The sequence below is a fragment of the Mastacembelus armatus genome, chromosome 8 (genome assembly GCF_900324485.2).
Source record: "Mastacembelus armatus chromosome 8, fMasArm1.2, whole genome shotgun sequence".
Classification (NCBI taxonomy): Eukaryota; Metazoa; Chordata; class Actinopteri; order Synbranchiformes; family Mastacembelidae; genus Mastacembelus; species Mastacembelus armatus.
The window spans coordinates 9,518,026-9,536,157 of NC_046640.1; the positions used below are offsets into that span (position 1 = coordinate 9,518,026).

An 18,132-nucleotide genomic window follows, 5' to 3' on the forward strand; every position below is an offset into this window, starting at 1 on the left:
TTAATCCAGTTTAGTTAATAAACCTAAGGATCTTCATCAGTCATTGTCTGATCATGATTCTTCACAAGGTCATGGCAGGACACAATAACATTATGTATATTTTAAGCTCTTTTAACGTTTTGTTCAACTAAATCACTCCATGAAATGTAAAAAAAAAAAAAAAACAATGCTGGTCAGGAGTGACTGAGGAATACAAAGATCTTATTGTGAAGCTTTGGTAAATTTAAAGGAATTTGCTTGTAACATTCATGTTATGCTCAGTTATTGCACACAGCATCATCAAGGTAACGCCATATTGTTATATTTAGTATTAATATTAATAGTTCATCTGTAGAGCTTAGGACTGACAATTGTTTTGATCATTTGTTTGTAAAATTTTAGAAAATACTGAAACCTACATTTTAGTTTCTTATAGCCAAGGATGATGTCTTTATATAACTTTTGTATGAATACATTTATATTTAATTCATAAACGCCTAAAATTAATATTGATCATTGGTAATTGGTGTTGATCATTTTGTCAGTTGATTAAATAATTTATTGTTTTAAGGTGTTATTTGTCATACACGTAGTGCGTAGTGGAATGGTTGGCATGCTATTAAGAGTGTGATAAATGGCTAAGGTGTGAAGGAGAGTAAAAACAAAACCTAGAAACAATCACCATATTTAATGTGAATATAGAATCCATGTATTCTGGCCTGGGGTTCAGGTAGGTTGTGCAATTTTTCAGTGTAAAAAATACAAATCTACATACGCCACAGAAGTGATACAGTGCTAGTACAGTGGGTTTAGCAGTGTATCAGTTCAATAATCATGCCTGTCGTTATTCATGGTGCACATTGTCATTATCATCCTAGATTTCATTTGAGAATTTTAGTTTCAGTCTAAAATGCTCGTTCAGATGCTTTTCTGCAGTGACAAGGATTAAATTCCAGGGGAAATACTTCATCAAATTTTTAATTTTAATGAATAATTTTTCTTGCCACAGGGATGGTTAAATTTGAATACATTGAATATCCGGGTAAACTATCTGCTATTGACACCCTCAGCATATGTGTGTCATTGTTGGCCACCAGGATCAAATACACACACACACACACACACACACACACACACACACCTACATATACACACACATACAAACATATGTAGTTTGAGCAACTTGTTGCAGCTATTTGATGGCAGGCAGCATCAGATAGTGAAAAGTTTGAGGAAGCTGGTGAACTGTGTGTCCCTGCAGAGGCATGGAGAGGCTGTTCATTATTGGATTTGTTGAAATGTGTGTGTGAGGAGCCATTTTAATTATGTGCTGCTGTGGTTTGGGGTCTTCCCCTTTCCCTCTCTGTCTGTCTCCCTCCCTCTCTCCATCTCTCTGTCTCTCTCTCCCTCTCTCTCCCTCTCTCTCTCTCGCTCTCCCTCCCTCTGTCTCTGCTTTACTTGGTCCAGATGACGTCCCTCCTCTTCGTTATTCCCCCTCTCAGCCGTTCCTGTGACAACTCTCCCGGCCGTTAATCGCCGTGGAGGCGGACAGAGAGGGATCAAACGAAGGAGGGAGAGCAACTCAAATTGGCTCCACATTGGCCATGTGATCTTTCTACCACTCAGTCTCTCATGCTTTCCTTCCCTTTATTTCCTCTTCTGCACCTTGCTTACCTTTTCTCATTATCCCTCCTTTCCCTCTCACTTTCATGTTCTTTTTTTCATTTTTCTCCCACTCGGTTTTCATTCCCCTTTCACCGTACCCCTCTCCCACCTCTCGTCCTCTCTCTTTTCTCTATCCCTCTCATTGCCTCCACTTTTCTCCCTTCATCCCCTCTTTTACTAGTCTTCCTGTCAGCTTTTACTTATCTTTGTCTTAGCAGATTCTGCTCTGTTCCCTTCATCCCCCATTTCTGTCTGCTGCTCTTTTTTTCTGACTTTCTCTCTCCTCTCCCTCCTTTCACTTCTTATGACCCTCTCCCTCTCTTTTTCTCTCTCTTGCCCACCCCTTCCTTTTGTTGCTGCAGTATGAGCTCACCAGTATCGAGCTGCACCAGACAGCCGTACTGTAAGTTTGTCCCCATAGACCTACCTGGGCATTTAGGATTCATTGTAAATATCTAGAATTCGCTGCATCTATATTTGAGAGCTGAAGACTTGACAGGTCATTCAGCTTTTTAGCTTCTACATCTTCTAACAACTTTAATTCTGTCACTTAAAAATTCTAGCCTATCCCTCTGGCTCTGTTAAATATGTTACACTCAAACTTCATAACATAAACAAGAATTACTTTACCTGAAAACATTAATAGAAAGTTTATGTTTAGAGTTTATGCTTTTTTATTGGCTCCTTAAGAGTAAAGCTTTGGGGAAACCTAGAGGTTCAACTTTAGCCAATTTACTTTTTGATTTTATTAACCTTCAGTCAGAGCGTACAGTGTCTGAGGCACATTAACAAAATCTGATGATGATGATGATGTGGGAATTGATCATAGTTACTGTTTTATGTATTTAGTCAAAGACTTTTATTTCTGCAGCAGCAGCTGCTGACATTATAAACACAGTGTCCCACTGTTGATTGAATCATTTACTTAGTCTCTTATTTCCTTTTTTTCGGTTGTTAATATACTTCTTTGTGGCTTGTGCACTGTTGATATATGAGAGTGCACAAAATACTAAATAAATATTTAAATGGTAGCTACCTCTATAGTTAATAACTCATTTTTAAGTACTTAATTAGCATATGACTGACCTTGGCACATACTTAATATTGTGTTAAAACCTTTATTAAATTTTAATCACTAGTTAATGAAGCATTCATTAGTGAACCATAATGTAAAGTGTTACCCATTGAGCTCTAGGTAACAGAATAAACTGTGTGGGAAATGTGATTCTTGGGGAAAAACAAAAAAAAAAAAACAAGATGTGACCTTTGTAGACACACATTCCTCCTCCCTCCTCCACTGTTGAATAACCGATTGATAGTCGAGTTGAGAGACAAACTGAGCTCCATCTGTGAAGTTTAGCCTCAGCCTGCACTGAAACGAACCACTGTCAGGGATGATAAGAGGGAAAATTCACTGTGTCATTGCCTTAAGCAGTATGACAGAGACAAGATGTGGTGATTATCTTAATCTTAAGCATGCAGAAATATGAAACAGCAATAATTTAAAGGAACAGACATGGGGCTGATTTTTGTGATTTGAAGCACTGTGTTTGGATCAGACAGCAAACATGGCCGGTCTGTGCTGGAGATTAAATGTGACCTCTCCAGCTATGGTCATGTCTGGGATAATAAGAGAGAACACACACTGTGTTTTGCCTTTAAAGCTGTTATTTGTCACCTCAAAACATCAAAACACAGAAACTAAAATCATCAGTGTGTCCCTGTATAATATCAACTGCTCCAGAACGTTTTCACAGTTTTTATGTTTAAATGTTGAATTTTTGTGACTGCTTTGAATTTTAAAATAAATGAGTAAAGTCTGCTTTACAAAATCAGTAATATGAAATCTGGGTGAAAAGTGGATTATTAAAATACCATTTGCATGGGAAATACTGTTTGCCATTTTCTTTTACTTTGGCACATATTTAGCAGCTCTTTTGCATTTTGTCTCCACTTTACTCCTAATTGTGTGTAAATGGAAGCCTAATCTGAACTGTCCTTGCTGCTAGAGTTGAAGGGTGTCCTCTTGCAGCAAGAGACACAGCTATTTTGGGGATTGTAGTGACATAAAAGCTGACTAAAACATGTTTTCTCCATATTAATAAACTATCTGTATCTTTAGATACATATAGAACATAGATAGATATAGTATATGTTGAGAGGCACAAAGTGACCCTGATTTCCAAACAGGACGAATGACTAATTAAGGCATTATGTATCAAAGTCGGTCTGTCAGCATTAGAGGTGGGCTAAGCACACCTGAGAGGTCATCATGAGTCTGTCAGCAGGAAGGAGCTGTGGATGCTTCTACTGCTGTCACCTACTGTCAATCATCCTGGCCCGTGTGACAGGCTGTTAATGGATATCAACATGTATCAACATTACACATAATAACAAACCCTCGTCTCTCTCTCTTTCTCTCTGTTTTGTTTCTGTGCCTCAGCTCGCTCGCCTGTGTTCAGTGCCATGTTTGAGCACGAGATGGAGGAAAGCAAGAAGGTGAGTTGAGCACTTGACTCAGTTGTTCCTGGTCCCACAGTGGCGAATCGAATGTCAAATTTCTGATCTTTCTCTCTGTTGCATCAGGAAGTGCTCACCTCTCACAACATCCAGGTGTGTCTGCAAATGTCCCTCCATGTCTTTTCGACTATAACTTTATTATCCGGTGTCCTTAAAACCACTATGTGTAGAATGTGTCTGTGATTACTGGGACATCTGCAGACATACAGTGTTGTGTGTAGTGAGACAGCAGCACTGGAATTTAGTCCAGTCTGTGTTGATTTAGGTTTATTCATTTTACTGCTTCACACGATGGAGAGGGAATTGCAGTGCATTGCTTTCTGCCATGGTGTCTTTTTTGGGGCTATCTTAAGGGGGTGCTAAAATTGTCAGATTCAACACTAGAACAGACTAACTACTAACTAGATATTTCTTGACTGAAAAAAAATCAGATTATATCTCTAATAATATTGTTTTTGATCATAAGCACATGACAGGCAACTCTTCAAAGATTTACTTACGGAAATCTAGTTAGTCAGTAGTTGGCAGATAGACCACAGTATGTACCGAGCAGGAGATTTTACAGATGAAAATGAAGTTTTCAGTGTTCTCTGTGGACAAACCAATGGCAAAACTATTTCTAAGCCATGTCTAACAGATGTTTAGCATCTCTCTACTGCATTTCTTACTCAAGTCTGCTCCAAACAGCATTTAAAAGTAACATTTGGGAACAGAATTAGCTCATTCGCTTGCTTTTGGCCCCTTCAATAACCCTTTATTGAATAAAATGATATATAATCCTGAGACTAAATGCCACGGAGAAATAAACAGCCTACCTTATAAATTTCTTAACCTTAATGCCATGTACTGTAGTATTAAAATGGTTTTATAGTATGTTAAATTAAGCTCTTTGAAACCTGCATTTACAGCCTCTATAAGTTAATTTTGAGTCGCCTGGAGTGTAGTTGATTTTATGGATGCATTAAACAAAATGTACAGTATCTTTGTGCTGGACTGTATATGTGTGTATTACACCGCTGTGTGCAGTACGTGCATCATTACTTTTCCTTATGTGTCCTCTGTGATGTTTGTGTGTGAGTGTGTTTGTTTTCATGCGTGTGTGAGATACAGAGAGACCTCATGCCACAGTTATGTTCTTCTAATAGGAGGTGGTGAGATTGAACCTTGGTGATTTAGCCGTCACGTCAGCGGAATATTGATGCCTGTACGGCTCGAATGGGGAAATTATCAAGCACGGAGCCAGGAAATGCTTCTTAATTGCTATTAAAGTGGGCGTCTTCATCAGAAAGAAGGAGAGATGGTGGGCCACATCCCCATACGATTCAGAGAAAACAGATAGATGGGTTAACACTCCATTGCAGCACTCTATCGAGGAGAGACAAATGAGCTCATAAAGGAGCACTCTAATAGAAGACTGTTCTGCGAATAGAGAACAGCATCAGACGCTATAACTACAGGAGCCGTGTCTGTTTAGGAGACATCGTTGAAAGCTCACCTTCACGGAACCGAAGGAAGTCCAGTTTTTATTTTTATTTCATTATCACTCCAAAACACTTTGATGGCTAAAATCAACAGCATAAAAGTAGTTTGCATCATCTGTTCGAGAACCCCCCCCCCCCCCAAGGTTGGGTTGTGCACAAAATGTACATGTGAGAAAGAGCAGGTGAATGTTATTATGGACATTATGTAATGTTCAAGCAGGAGTGTGAGGTTAATTTCAACAATGCGTTCAGTGGCATGCAGGTTCTGTGTCCTGTTAACCTGCGCTATAGCACAACCCGGCTGCTTTCAGACTCTCCTTCCTTTATTTCCTGCTGCATTTATGTTGCTGTTGAGTGGTCAGAGTTGAGACAAACACACTAAGCTGTTGGTACACCCAGTCTGACCCTGCTAAAATGCCGCTGGTCACCGTGGTGACGATAAAGCACTGTTATAATTGGTTTACTGCTCTGTTCTGCCTCCCAGTGCGGAGGGAGAGGTTCAGGTTACCGCTACTGTGCCAGCGAGCGATAAAGCCTACTTTGCTGGCTGCAGGCACTGTCAAGGAATGAACGCTCAGGATTAATTTTTTAGGAATCAGCTGAAAAGAATTAAATAAATGTCCCACAGTAGTTTTACTGTGTTCAGACTGTTCTTCAAGGTTTCCTTCATGTCTTGCATCTGGAACTTGTTTTATATCACTCTAAGGTTGGCTCTCCCTGTGTGTCTGCTAAACAAGGTGTGTGAGTCTCATTCAGGTAGGTTTGGGAATATTCGTATGAGATTAAATAAAAACACTGCTGCGTGTGGTTTTGAAGCATTGTCAAAGCATCTGTCTTTTTTTTTTTTTCTGTGCTCTTTCATTTCGTTACACCCTGTGTGTATTCTCCCCTCCATGTCCTCTCCTCCCATTCAGAATCGTGTGGAGATAAATGACGTTGAGCCAGATGTCTTCAAAGAGATGATGTGCTTCATCTACACAGGCAAGGCCCCCAACCTGGACAAGATGGCTGATGACCTGCTGGCTGCAGCTGACAAGGTACATGGGTGTGTGTGTGTGTGTGTGTGTGTGTATGTCCATGTGCATGTTACTCTAAATTTACACACAAGCCAACATGCATAATAATGTCCCTACAGGCAGCCCTACAATTATTTACTCAGCATCAAGGCGCTACCTTAGCTTTGGTGAGTGCACACAGCTCTCCAGAAGTCCACACGCTCCATCCCTGAAGGAGGGGCAACTCCTGAGCGTACAATGAGCCGAGCTGTGGCCAAAAATTGAGAGACCAAACTGACATCAATCTTCTATCAAACTTCAAGTGAATGGTCCAACCCACTGTTATCAAAGCAATGGAGCGTTACTAGGATTAGTGAATTTCAAGTTATCCCTAACACTGTTTGTTACTGAAAAGATTAATGACATGACTGTAACACATAATACTGAACTCTGCATATCAGAGAGGTATGTTAAACAAGTCCTACTTAGTGAAAGTTTATTTATATCGTCTTCTTTAAATCATTAGTCTAAAATATCCGGATAAATTGAAAAAAAATGCAGGGATGCAAATTCCCTCATAGTCTCTACTAATCTCTTACAACTCACCCTACGGTATGTTTGAATATAAGAGATTTTTGTTCTAAAAAACATTGTAATCAAAGTCTGTGTAAATTATTTTTTACCTCTCAAGTGATCCCTTTTCCCATCATCATCGCTCCCTTTCAGTCTCCATAACTGTCACCTTTTCCTCACTTGGTCGTATTTATTATTCAATCTTAGCCTTATTTCGCTGCGGTGGAGCAGTTCTGTGTTTCCACATCATTACACAGTGAGACAACAGTTGTTGGTGGCAGCGCTGTTTAAGTAATTTAGTTTACCTGCTGCTTGTCCTCTCTCTCTCTCTCTCTCTCTCTCTCTCTCCCTCTCTCTCCCTCTGTCATTGGCAGTATGCTCTGGAGAGGCTGAAGGTGATGTGCGAGGATGCTCTATGCACAAGTCTGTCCGTAGAAAATGCCGCAGAGATCCTTATCCTTGCCGACCTGCACAGTGCCGACCAGCTCAAGACGCAGGCTGTGGACTTCATCAACTAGTGTGTTATTTGCCTGTGCTGAGATCATTTATCTCCAGAATTACTTGCACACTTATGCAAAGATTTTTTTTCCTGTTTTACACACACATGCACACACACACACACACACACACACACACACACACACACACACACACACATTCAAACGCTTAGCTTTTCGTCAAAGGAAGTCATTCATTTTCTGTGGGAGCAATTCTTGTCCCCTGAGGAAATTTAATTTAATCCCCAGATCAGACCATTTTGCTGCTGTATCACAGTATGCCATTCAGCAATAAACATCAGCTGCTGATGTTAATCATGTTGCAGGGAGCCTGTTTAGGTAAGATGGGGCCTATTAGCAGCAATGACTGCTATTTATGTCCATGGAAATGTGATCAATCCAGTATTTGGATGCCCAGTTGAAACAAACAGCTTTCTCACAGCCACTACCTAAAATGCTCATCACCTTCGTTCTGTTTTCCTAATTCTCTGTCATTTAGCCAGACACATTTTCCATCCCTTTGTTCATTCTTCTGTCTTCTCTTTACAGCTTTACTCCATCTCCTGGCCTTGTTCCTGCATAGGCTCCATCTCTCTCCCTCCTTCATTCAATCCCGTCTCCTCTCCCTGCCCCCTCTTTTCTCCTCGCTCTCTCCCATCCTGTGCTTAAAAGCTCATGTGTGCCTAAAGGTGTTCAGTAATGCAGATTTCTGCCCCTAATCCCAGTCATTAATTGTGGTTATGGGCGTTATGACAGTTTAATTTGCGACACCGTTGTTGTGGTGGTGGGAAAATTGGCCACGGGGGACTCCTGGCCAGCAAAGCGTTATCAACCCTCCTCCTGCAGATACAATCGACAGCAACAAGAGCAACAAAACAAAAATCAATTTAGAGGCCGAATATAGAAAATAAACGACATGGAGAAACCAATAATCCTCCCCCCAGTAGCACCTCAACCTCTTTCCAGACCAGTCTTTACAAGAAGCTTACATCCGTTTATTCCAGACAATAGGAGTCCTCTTTATCCTACCTCTTTCTTATTTATTCATCTTTTCCAGGGATGCAACAGAGAGTAAAGTCACCTAAACTCTCTTTATCCACTTTGTCTATAGAAAAGACTTTAGCTTAACAGGAATCTTCTGGTCTGAGTAAATCTGTAGAATAAGTCACAGTAAAGTAGTGCAAATGAAACATGAGTTTTATGAAACCACTGCCTGTTTTCTGTTGCCTTATAATTATCGCTGACTGTACTGTAGGTCATAGTTTGACCTCTTTTTAATTTACCTTGATGTCACTGCTCTTCACCCTACCTCGGTCCCCTCCTGCCTCTCTCTGTGAATCTTCATTACTCTCCCTCACCTTGCTGTTTTTTATTTAAGATATTTATTTATTTTTGTTCTCTGCTGCTGTCTTCTTCTCTCCTCACTCACTCCATCCCTCCTCCTTCCTCACCTGCTGTGGCTGCTCTTCCCGTGCCCTTTCGAAGGCGTGTTGCCTCAGCCTCAGCGCACTGGCCATTACTGTAAGCAGGGGTTCACTTCCTCCACAGAGCACAGGGTCAGAGGTCAGCTGGAGGTCTGCGAGCTGCTTGTGGACAGCATATGACTACACACCAGAGTGCCACGAGTAGAGATGCCAAGTCATAAGCACATGTGAACACACACACACACTCTCTCGCTCTCTCTCTCTCTCTCTCTCACATGCACACACACACACACACACACACCGTTGTTCATGTGCACACAATAAAACATGAAAAATGTCATTAAAGGCCACACAGCGGTGTGCGTGATAGTGCAGCCCAGCACCCTGAGGGTGTCAGGAGGGTGAAGACTTGCCACAGGGTCTGTTGGTGTAGGCTGACATGTGTGGAAAATGACAGCCACAGTAAAAGTCCCCAGTAATTAATTACAAGATTTATCCAACTTTGTTTTGGCTTTCTAGCTTCTATTAGGTCATTTCTGCAGAATTTCTTGATCTGTGCTGTCAGACAGAAGCCAAAGATATATATAGCTTGGAAATTAACATTTGTTTGAAGCCTATGAGGATTTCCCTTATATAAAAAAGATAAAGATAAATAAGAAATCACTAATTACTGTGTGTAGTTTTACCACAGTGCATGCCTGTGCTGTCTGTTCCTACTGTATGTCATATTGGACACTGTAAACCACCTGCTACTAATACTTGCTGTTCAGATTCAATTAAATTGGTCCATTGGGTTTGGACTGTGTACTTGTAAAATCCTGCATTAAAAGCTTAATTAATCAAAATACCACTCTGGTAATGTAGTAGAGGGCAAATATAAAGTTGAGCAGTTGTGCATAGTTACTTTCCAGCATTGACCATATCATGGCCACTTTAGTTCATATGTGTTGAACTGGTAAAACACAGTTAATGTTAGGTTTAATTGAAATACCTGGGCTGGGGTCGCACAAGAAATTTGATTTTCTGACTTTTCCCAAGTGTTTTTTCTCTAATCATGTGAAATGCTGTGGAGCTGACTTCCTCTGAAAACTACTGAAATGAGGCAGAGTGTGGAAGGAACAACATACTGTATATTTTGTGTTCTAAATGCTCCCAGCTTTTCCACTTCTAATGTGTGATGAAGTTCATGTAGATGAAGTTACACAAGTCAGAAAGGTTAGGGACTAGTGCTCTAAGAGACAGGATATGGTATGGTATGATATGACACAACTATGATAAATGTTGCCTTTATATTACTGTGATATTTTTTCTCTCAGAAATGACCTTTTGGGGTTAAATATTTAAAAATATAAAGTAAATACCAGCTCTGCCAGCTGGTATGACAAATCCTTAATGTCTCAGAGCTGCACTTCACACAGATGGAGTCATATAATTCCAGACTCTTGAGAAACTGATCTATTTCTACACTTATTTTATTTCCTTGTTTGCTTGTTTTATTTAGTTTGTTTTCTTTGTTTTCTCACTTTCTTTTACTTTCTATCTGCTCTTTGTTTTCTTTCTCACAGTCACGCAGCTGATGTGATGGAGACATCAGGTTGGAAGTCCATGGTGGTCTCTCATCCTCATCTGGTAGCGGAGGCCTATCACTCCCTGGCGTCAGCCCAGTGCCCCTTCCTGGGTCCCCCAAGAAAACGCCTCAAACAGTCCTAGTAGAGCAGAGAGACTCTCCTTTTCCAACCCTGCTGTGTACCAGCGACCTCAGCACTCCTCTCTCCCAGTCCTCTCGCTCCCGTTGCATCCGGAGGTAGTCAGGACTGACACCGCGGACTTGGCTAGGGAAGCTGCTCAGCTGGACAGACCAGAAAATTACAGGACTCATGGCATGAGGGAGGTACTACACATCTCTGTAGGTGGGGATGGGGGAAGCTCTAGAAGATCTCAACTTGGAATTTATGAATTGCAGGCCAAGAGTCTTGCGCTCTGTATGTCCTTTGTTTACAAAAAAAATTAGGAGCTTATTCTAGTGAATCTGTCATGAAAAGAGCAGATCTACTGGATGAAAAGTAAAAACTTAGTCCCTTTAAATACAATTCTGTAGCATACTGTCCCTTACATGTTAAAGCTCAGTGTTTGTAAATAAGTGAAGAGGATCAACCAACCGAAGTGGGATTTAAAAAGTGATTTGTACGAAGTGTTGTTTTTCTACAGCAAAAACAATTCTTGAAAGAAAGAAGACAAATCTGAACATGTTTTAATGTTCACTGTTTATCCTGTGTGTTAACCTGCCCAGGCATAATCTGGATTATATCAGATTTTAGCCCCAAATCAGTCATTGGAGACTCTTTTCAGAATGGTGACAAATTTCTGTCAGGTCAGCTGCTGGTGGACATGCAGTTCGAGGGGGTCATGATGCCTGATTAATGGCGTGAACTCTTGGGCGATCGGATTGATTTCTGGCAGGACAGAAGTTTTGCTCGGCTGACTTGCACTTCGAACAGTTCAATTTTCCACATGGCTCATGTCAAAAGAGCTTTTATAAATTGTCATGAGGTTGTTTTATTGTTATTGGACCAACATTTCACAGGTTGTGGCTAAAACTGCAGTGTCGACTGAGACAGTTGTGATATAAAACTGAACTTTGCAGAAAACACAGACAAACCATCTTCCAGCCATCTTACTTTCTGTTCATGATAGAGCTGAATAAAGCAGTGCTCACTTTTTTCTCTTTTTTTATCAACATTGTTCCTGCTTCCTGCAGGTTCTGAAAAGTATTGAATTCAGTTCCCTCAAAAAGGCCTTAGAAGGTATTAAAAAGCTGAAATAATCATTTACTCATCTTGGATACTTTTCTTTCCTTTCATAACTCCAACATCAGGTACTTTGTATTTTGCTATGGGCTGTCGAATAGCAGTTATAGACCAGTGGTATGAAAGTGGATTATGCATGCAGGACACTGTTCAGTCCTTATTACAGTGTATCACAGGCTATTGCAGCTGATAAGTACTGAGAGAAATGATATTCTGAAAATTATTGCGTCAAAAACTGACTGGAATAAATTATTGGCTTTGTTTTCCCCACTCTTTTTTTTTCATCATCCTCTGACCAGTATTACTGTGAAAAATGGTATTAAAATTAGTCTTCTGTGGTATTAAAAAGGTCTTAGAAAGTCTTACATTTATGTGATTAACACTGCAGATACCCTGATTGTGGAAAGACACAGCCATTTTGTTTGAAGAACTTAATTGTAATTTTCACCAGACAAAGTTGGGTTTTCTGCTTCACACTGAGTGTTATCACCCTCCTATATGTCTTGTCATTCAGCTGTACAGTATGTGCATAGAAGTCACAGGTTCTGTCCATGCAGAATGACAGAATAATACAGAGAGTGTGATTTAACACAGTCTATAAAATGAATATAAATGCACAGTGTCTATCCTGTTTTAATTATTATATTAAACTCAACATGGAAAAAGCCTAATTTGCCTATTAACTACAGTACTTTCCCTGTGGCTGAAACAATCTTTTAGCATCTCAACTTATAAAATACTGATATTTTGAACTTTCTCAGGCATGTTATGTTTTTTTCATCCTTGATATCTTTATTATTTCTCATTATGCAGTTTGGCCGGTAACTGACTCATTAATGCACAGCCATTTCTGACTTGCTGCCAGATCAGTATGCGTGAGTAACACATTTCAGTTTCAAGTTTAATCCTGTCGTGATCAAAGTTCAATCCCCAGTGCACTTTGCTGCTCACCAGGGCTCATGCACAGCCCTGCAGTACGTAGAAGCAGCTCTCACTCATGGCCACAGGCCTGTTTGACTTGGTCTCCGTGGCCTTGCTTAGAGAACAGATAGGTTGTAATCACTTCAAAGAGAGCTGGACCTTTCTCTTGGACAGTATTTTAACAGGGATTTCTCTGTGTTGACCAAAGTCAAGGCCCAGCAGGCTTTAATGAAGCTCATCCCTGAGCCCCACAAATCGCGCCTCATCAAACAGTCGGCCCTGGCCACTGATCTTTGGGGATATTCTGGCATTGTCCTGGCAATCATAAAACAGAAGGAAGGCCAGTGTTTGTGATAGAGACAGTTTACCACATCTTCATAACACAGTACATATTAATGGGACTGGCAATTCTCTTACTGTATATCATTTATATTCACTGATATGCTAATCACAATTTGATGATATAGTGGTAGTCGTGTCCTTGGCAGTCCAATGCAAAGAACATTATTTTTTGAATATATATTTGTGGGGTGGATTTTATGCCTTTATGTCTAAGAAATATAGTTCTTGTAATACTGATTTCAAAGCAGCCCAGCACTTTGTATTAGTGGACTTTTTTATGTAGCACTTTACCAGACAGACTGAACCAATAAAACGGACTAAGAAGTTGAGCTGTGTAAATATCAAATAAAGTATGATTATTGTCCTAACCTAACACAGACATAAAGTAATTTAAAGTCAAGCTGATTTGTTGTATTCTCACAGATTCGATTGTGTTCCATTTATTGTTTGTCTGCTCAAATTTGTGTATTGGTTTTTATTCACTCTGTCAGTGTGTTGTTATCTGTTGGGTGCAGTTTTAATGAACTCCAGATGGGCCAAAGTCAATTATCCATCTTGATGGACAATAAAGTTGTATACTTTAGTGCTCCCCTAAAATACTGTCACATTATAATGCTGGGCAATCTGACTGAAATCAGTATCACATGCATATATTAGGTATCTTTTTAGATGCTGTTATATATGATAGTAAAACTAATTTAACTAAATCACATATAAAATCATATAATTGATTTTGGACACAAGGATGTGAGGTTATATCCCAACCAAACTACTTGTGCTGTTTATAGGACTACAGAAGCTGAAGCTAGAAAAAGGAAAACACCTTATAATGCATGATAGCCCTCAAATAAGCCTGCAAGCCAATATTTCTGAGTTTGAGAATTTCACTGTAAAGGTCAAGGTGTGTGTGAGTGTGCATCTGACTGAAGAGTGTGTGAACGTGGCAGGCATATGGTGCTCTCTGAGTGGGCATGCATGTCAGCAAAATGTGCTCTTTTTTTGGGGGGGGGGATGTCCCTGAGATAGATTGTTAACTGGAGTCAGTCGTGCCAGTGTGACCTTCTTCATATGAGCTGGAATTTGAAGCATCAGGGTGTGATTTTTTTTTTTTTTTTTCTAGCTTTGATAGTCAGCTTGTGCAGCAGCTTGCAGCCAACCTTCTGTGTCTTTGTAAAGATGTGTGCGTTTGTTTGTGTGTGTGTCTCCGTTGGCCTTAGATGAGAGCGTGAGGGGGAGATAGATAGAGCGATGCATGTGGAGAGGCGGACTCAGTTGTTATGCATGCTGTACGAGTCTGTCACTCCCTCCCTCCTCCTTGCTCTTCCTCGTATGCCTCCGCCTAACCTCCCCATCATTCACCCTTCCTTTAATGTGAGAAGGGAGAGAGAGAGGCGTGGCAGGTCAAAAAGCCTGTGAAAGCCTGTGACAAGCTCCGCGTCTTTGTCAGCCAGCCATCACTAAAGAGGAGGAAGAGTTGGCCAGAGATTGATGCCTGCTGGTCTGCTCTGCCCGGCAGCAGGAGGGAGGACAGCAGTGAGGAGAGAGGGAAGTCGAGTGCAATGGGTGGGGGGGGGTTAGATTTTCCCTGGGTTTCAGGTTCAGGGGCTTCAAACTTGAATCTTACTGGTTTTGATGTCAGCATCACTAAGTCAACCGTATTTTCAAGATAATCATAGTAGTAGTAAGTATGGTAGTAATTTCACTTGCATATTTTGCTTTCTTTTATGTGCTGTGGAAACTCACAACATGACAGCAGGACAACCTCACAAACACTATGAGTATTATCTTATTTTCCAAAATGCTGCTGTTGTGAAATCTCCTGCCAGATTTTTTGTTTTCTCTTGATTCAGTTTCTTTTTGTTTGATCTTCCTGATATCTTTTTGTCAAAATCATTAGAGACTAGCTATTATTTATTTATTTTATTTTTTATGTTTACATAAGCCAAGCCGGAGGAATTTAGCTTCTCCTAAACCAGCGTTGGAAATAGGCCATTTAGATTAGTTGAGAAAGCCGACTATAACTGTTTAACTGTATAAGTCTGTATAACTGTGTGACTTACATGTAAACACCGATGTTGATGCCTGGTTTCTGGTATCTGTTTACATTTAAAACATTTAAATTGCGAATTATCTTTCTAATTAGGCAAAAATTTAAAAAATAAATACAAGTTGCATCTAATGCCTTATTCATGATTAATAATTATTTTATTAATGCTTTATAGATCTTAGGCAAGAGATTAGCAGTGACACCTGGTTACTGGAATGTGAAAGAAATCACTGAGCTAGTTAATTAATTACTTAATTTGAATAATCAAAAGTGAGAAATCCGTACCCTTGATTAATGATGTATTCATTTTCTAATAAGCCATCAAACTATAAAGTGTCGGGAGCATAAACCCATATATTGCAACATAGAAGCCAAAACAGCGCTCCCTAATGCAGCATTATTCTAAGGATATTATGACCTCTGTGAGGAGATATCTGACCATATATCCCTCATCATATCCTGAGTAATCCACTCAGATGGTATCATCTGTGACAAGCGAGGGAAGCTCAGGCCTTGGGGCAGAGAAATGGAAGGATGAAGTGACAGGGGTAATGGATGGATAGAGGGATGAAGAGTGATCAGGTGTCATACAGGTGGGATAGGAGCAGACAGATAGTGAATGAAGGAGCGATGGAGGATGGATGACCGAAGCCCCGCAGACATTGACTGTGTTGAGAGATTTGTCTTCTTTGTATTCCATTTGTCTTGTTTCTCCTTCCCCACTCTGTCCCAGTGAGTAAAATCTCATAAAACTACAAAATTGTATTTACTTTGATTGGTTGTGGTTTTGCTTTCATACTGTAGCCTTCCTGCTTTACGATGTCATGGGTTGCCATTTAAGGAGAATCCTCCGTTCTGAGAGGATTGTCTGAAGGATTAGGGAACATGCACAAACAAACAAACTGCAGTCCACGATGAACTGTTTGCTAATAACACTGCATGCAGAAATTAGAGGAGAAAAACCAGACATGGGGGCTGAATTATGTGCGCACACACACAGACACAATTACGCACATACATATGAGCTGCTAATTGCTTTGTGTGCACCAATCCGTCCTGTGAATGTGCAGGTGCAATATTGTGGTGCTGTGGGTGTTTGCCCGCCTCATAACCACAGACCAATGTGGCGGAGACAAGCTCATATATTAAGATAACCCCGAAACGGAATGGAATTGTATTTCCCTGGCGGTTCAAACGACTTCTGTGGTTGTAAACTGATAGTGGATGAGATTTGGCTTTAATGAAGCAAGACTTATTGTGCACAGTGCAACAGAGGAAGGTGCATGAATGTGTGTTTCATTATTCAAGTGTGTGTTTGAATGTGCATGTGTGTGCATGTGTCCATTTTTTTTCCTTAACAAGGTACGCTGTTATCTACAGCCGCATGTTTGCTTGCGATCTTGCGGTGAATGTTATTGTATCACTATTTTTCTTGCTCTGAGGTTGGAGTATGTGTCTGAGGCCAATGATTTATTTTGCCTGAAATAATCAAGTGAAAGGTTTTTATTTTGTGCTTGTCCCTGGTGTAATCTTTCTCAAGGTTGTGTGTGTGTGTGTGTGTGTGTGTGTGTATGCACAGGCTGTAAGAGTGTCATCTTCATCTGTTTATTAGAATGTTCCCTACTGCCCTGGCTGTAATGAGACCTGTGGAGCCAAGGAGTGATGGAGTTGAACTCATCAGGACAACACTCATCACAACAGAGGAAGAGAGAGAGGTAGAAGGAAAAGGGTAGAGAATAAAGAGGGATGTTGAATGATGTAAAAAGCACCAAGGCCACAAAAAACAGATCGCCTAGGCCAAAATGTGACGTGTATTGTTTTTCTAATTTTTATCAAATTCAATAATTGAGTTATTTCAGTCTATTACTTATCAGTGATTTTAATCAGCTCAAACAACCGCAATATATTTCAAATCGAGGGCTGAGACAGCTGAAATCATGCTGGTAAAATCAGGCTCACATCCTGTAAAATTATATCCAGTCCTTTTCTAAACACTTCCTCATGTTCTTTAGCAATGGCTGAAATTTCATCAGGAATTATTAGCTCAGTTACTAAGTAGCAGGGGAAATATTTTACTATCCACCTCCCTCTGGGGTATTAATCCTGTTCAAATAGAGCTGAAGATATACAACATAATGGAAGGAGAGATGAATGAAAAATAAATGGGGGCCTGTGCCTATTTCAGCATACATTAGGTGAGAGGAAAGAATGTAAATCAGAGCAGAGCTTTAATGTCCCCAAGGTGCAATGTGGTTTACAGACAGTGGTCAAATGAGCTGTAAATTAAAAATAAGAATAAAAAAATAGTAATAGACAAAAAGAGCACGATACAGTCAAGAGCTAAATGCTAACACTTGCATGCTTAAATTATCACAATGACAATATTTATATGCTGATGCTCAGTAGCTACTGTATAATCACTTACCTCTTTAACTCTCTTAGTATGTTAGCATGCTATTATGTGCTAATTACAAATAATCTATAGAGTCAAGGCTGATGGGAATATGACTGAAGTTGCAGGTATTGAACAAATGTATGACTTGCTGCTCACATTAGGTGAAAGGTCATGAGATCCTCAAAGTTTATTATCATTTATCCTAAGGAGGACATGCATATCCATACTAAATTGCCTAACAGTCTAGCCAGTAGTTATTGAGATATGTTACTAAAGCAAATATGTCAGCCTTAAGGTTGGCTTTTTCCTTTAGACTATGAATATCCAAACACACACTCTAGCCCAAAGTTCTGGGCCGACTGACAGACGGCTAATCATTGCCATCCCTAGAGCCAAAATTCACAAATACAAAGTTTGATGCCATTGTCAGTGATTGCTGATTGATTCCTGGGACAGTCCTGTCACCATTACATGTTATAAAAAGCC

General features: G+C 40.1%; 1 protein-coding gene across 5 annotated transcripts in view; it reads left to right on the forward strand.

Moving 5' to 3' along the window:
* spop (speckle type BTB/POZ protein) overlaps nucleotides 1–12,612 on the forward strand; it is a 73,727-nt gene extending 61,115 nt beyond the window's left edge. For 3 of the 5 annotated variants that reach the window (XM_026325647.1, XM_026325648.1, XM_026325649.1), the window contains 4 exons: nucleotides 4,088–4,143; nucleotides 6,560–6,682; nucleotides 7,588–7,730; nucleotides 10,700–10,844. In XM_026325647.1, coding sequence (XP_026181432.1) covers nucleotides 4,088–4,143; nucleotides 6,560–6,682; nucleotides 7,588–7,730; nucleotides 10,700–10,844 — 467 coding nt within the window. Of the gene's footprint in view, nucleotides 1–1,499; nucleotides 2,048–4,087; nucleotides 4,144–6,559; nucleotides 6,683–7,587; nucleotides 7,731–10,699 lie in introns of those variants that run through there. The other 2 variants (XM_026325650.2, XM_026325646.1) reach the window with 2 other exon arrangements.
* Nucleotides 12,613–18,132: the final 5,520 nt, after the last annotated feature.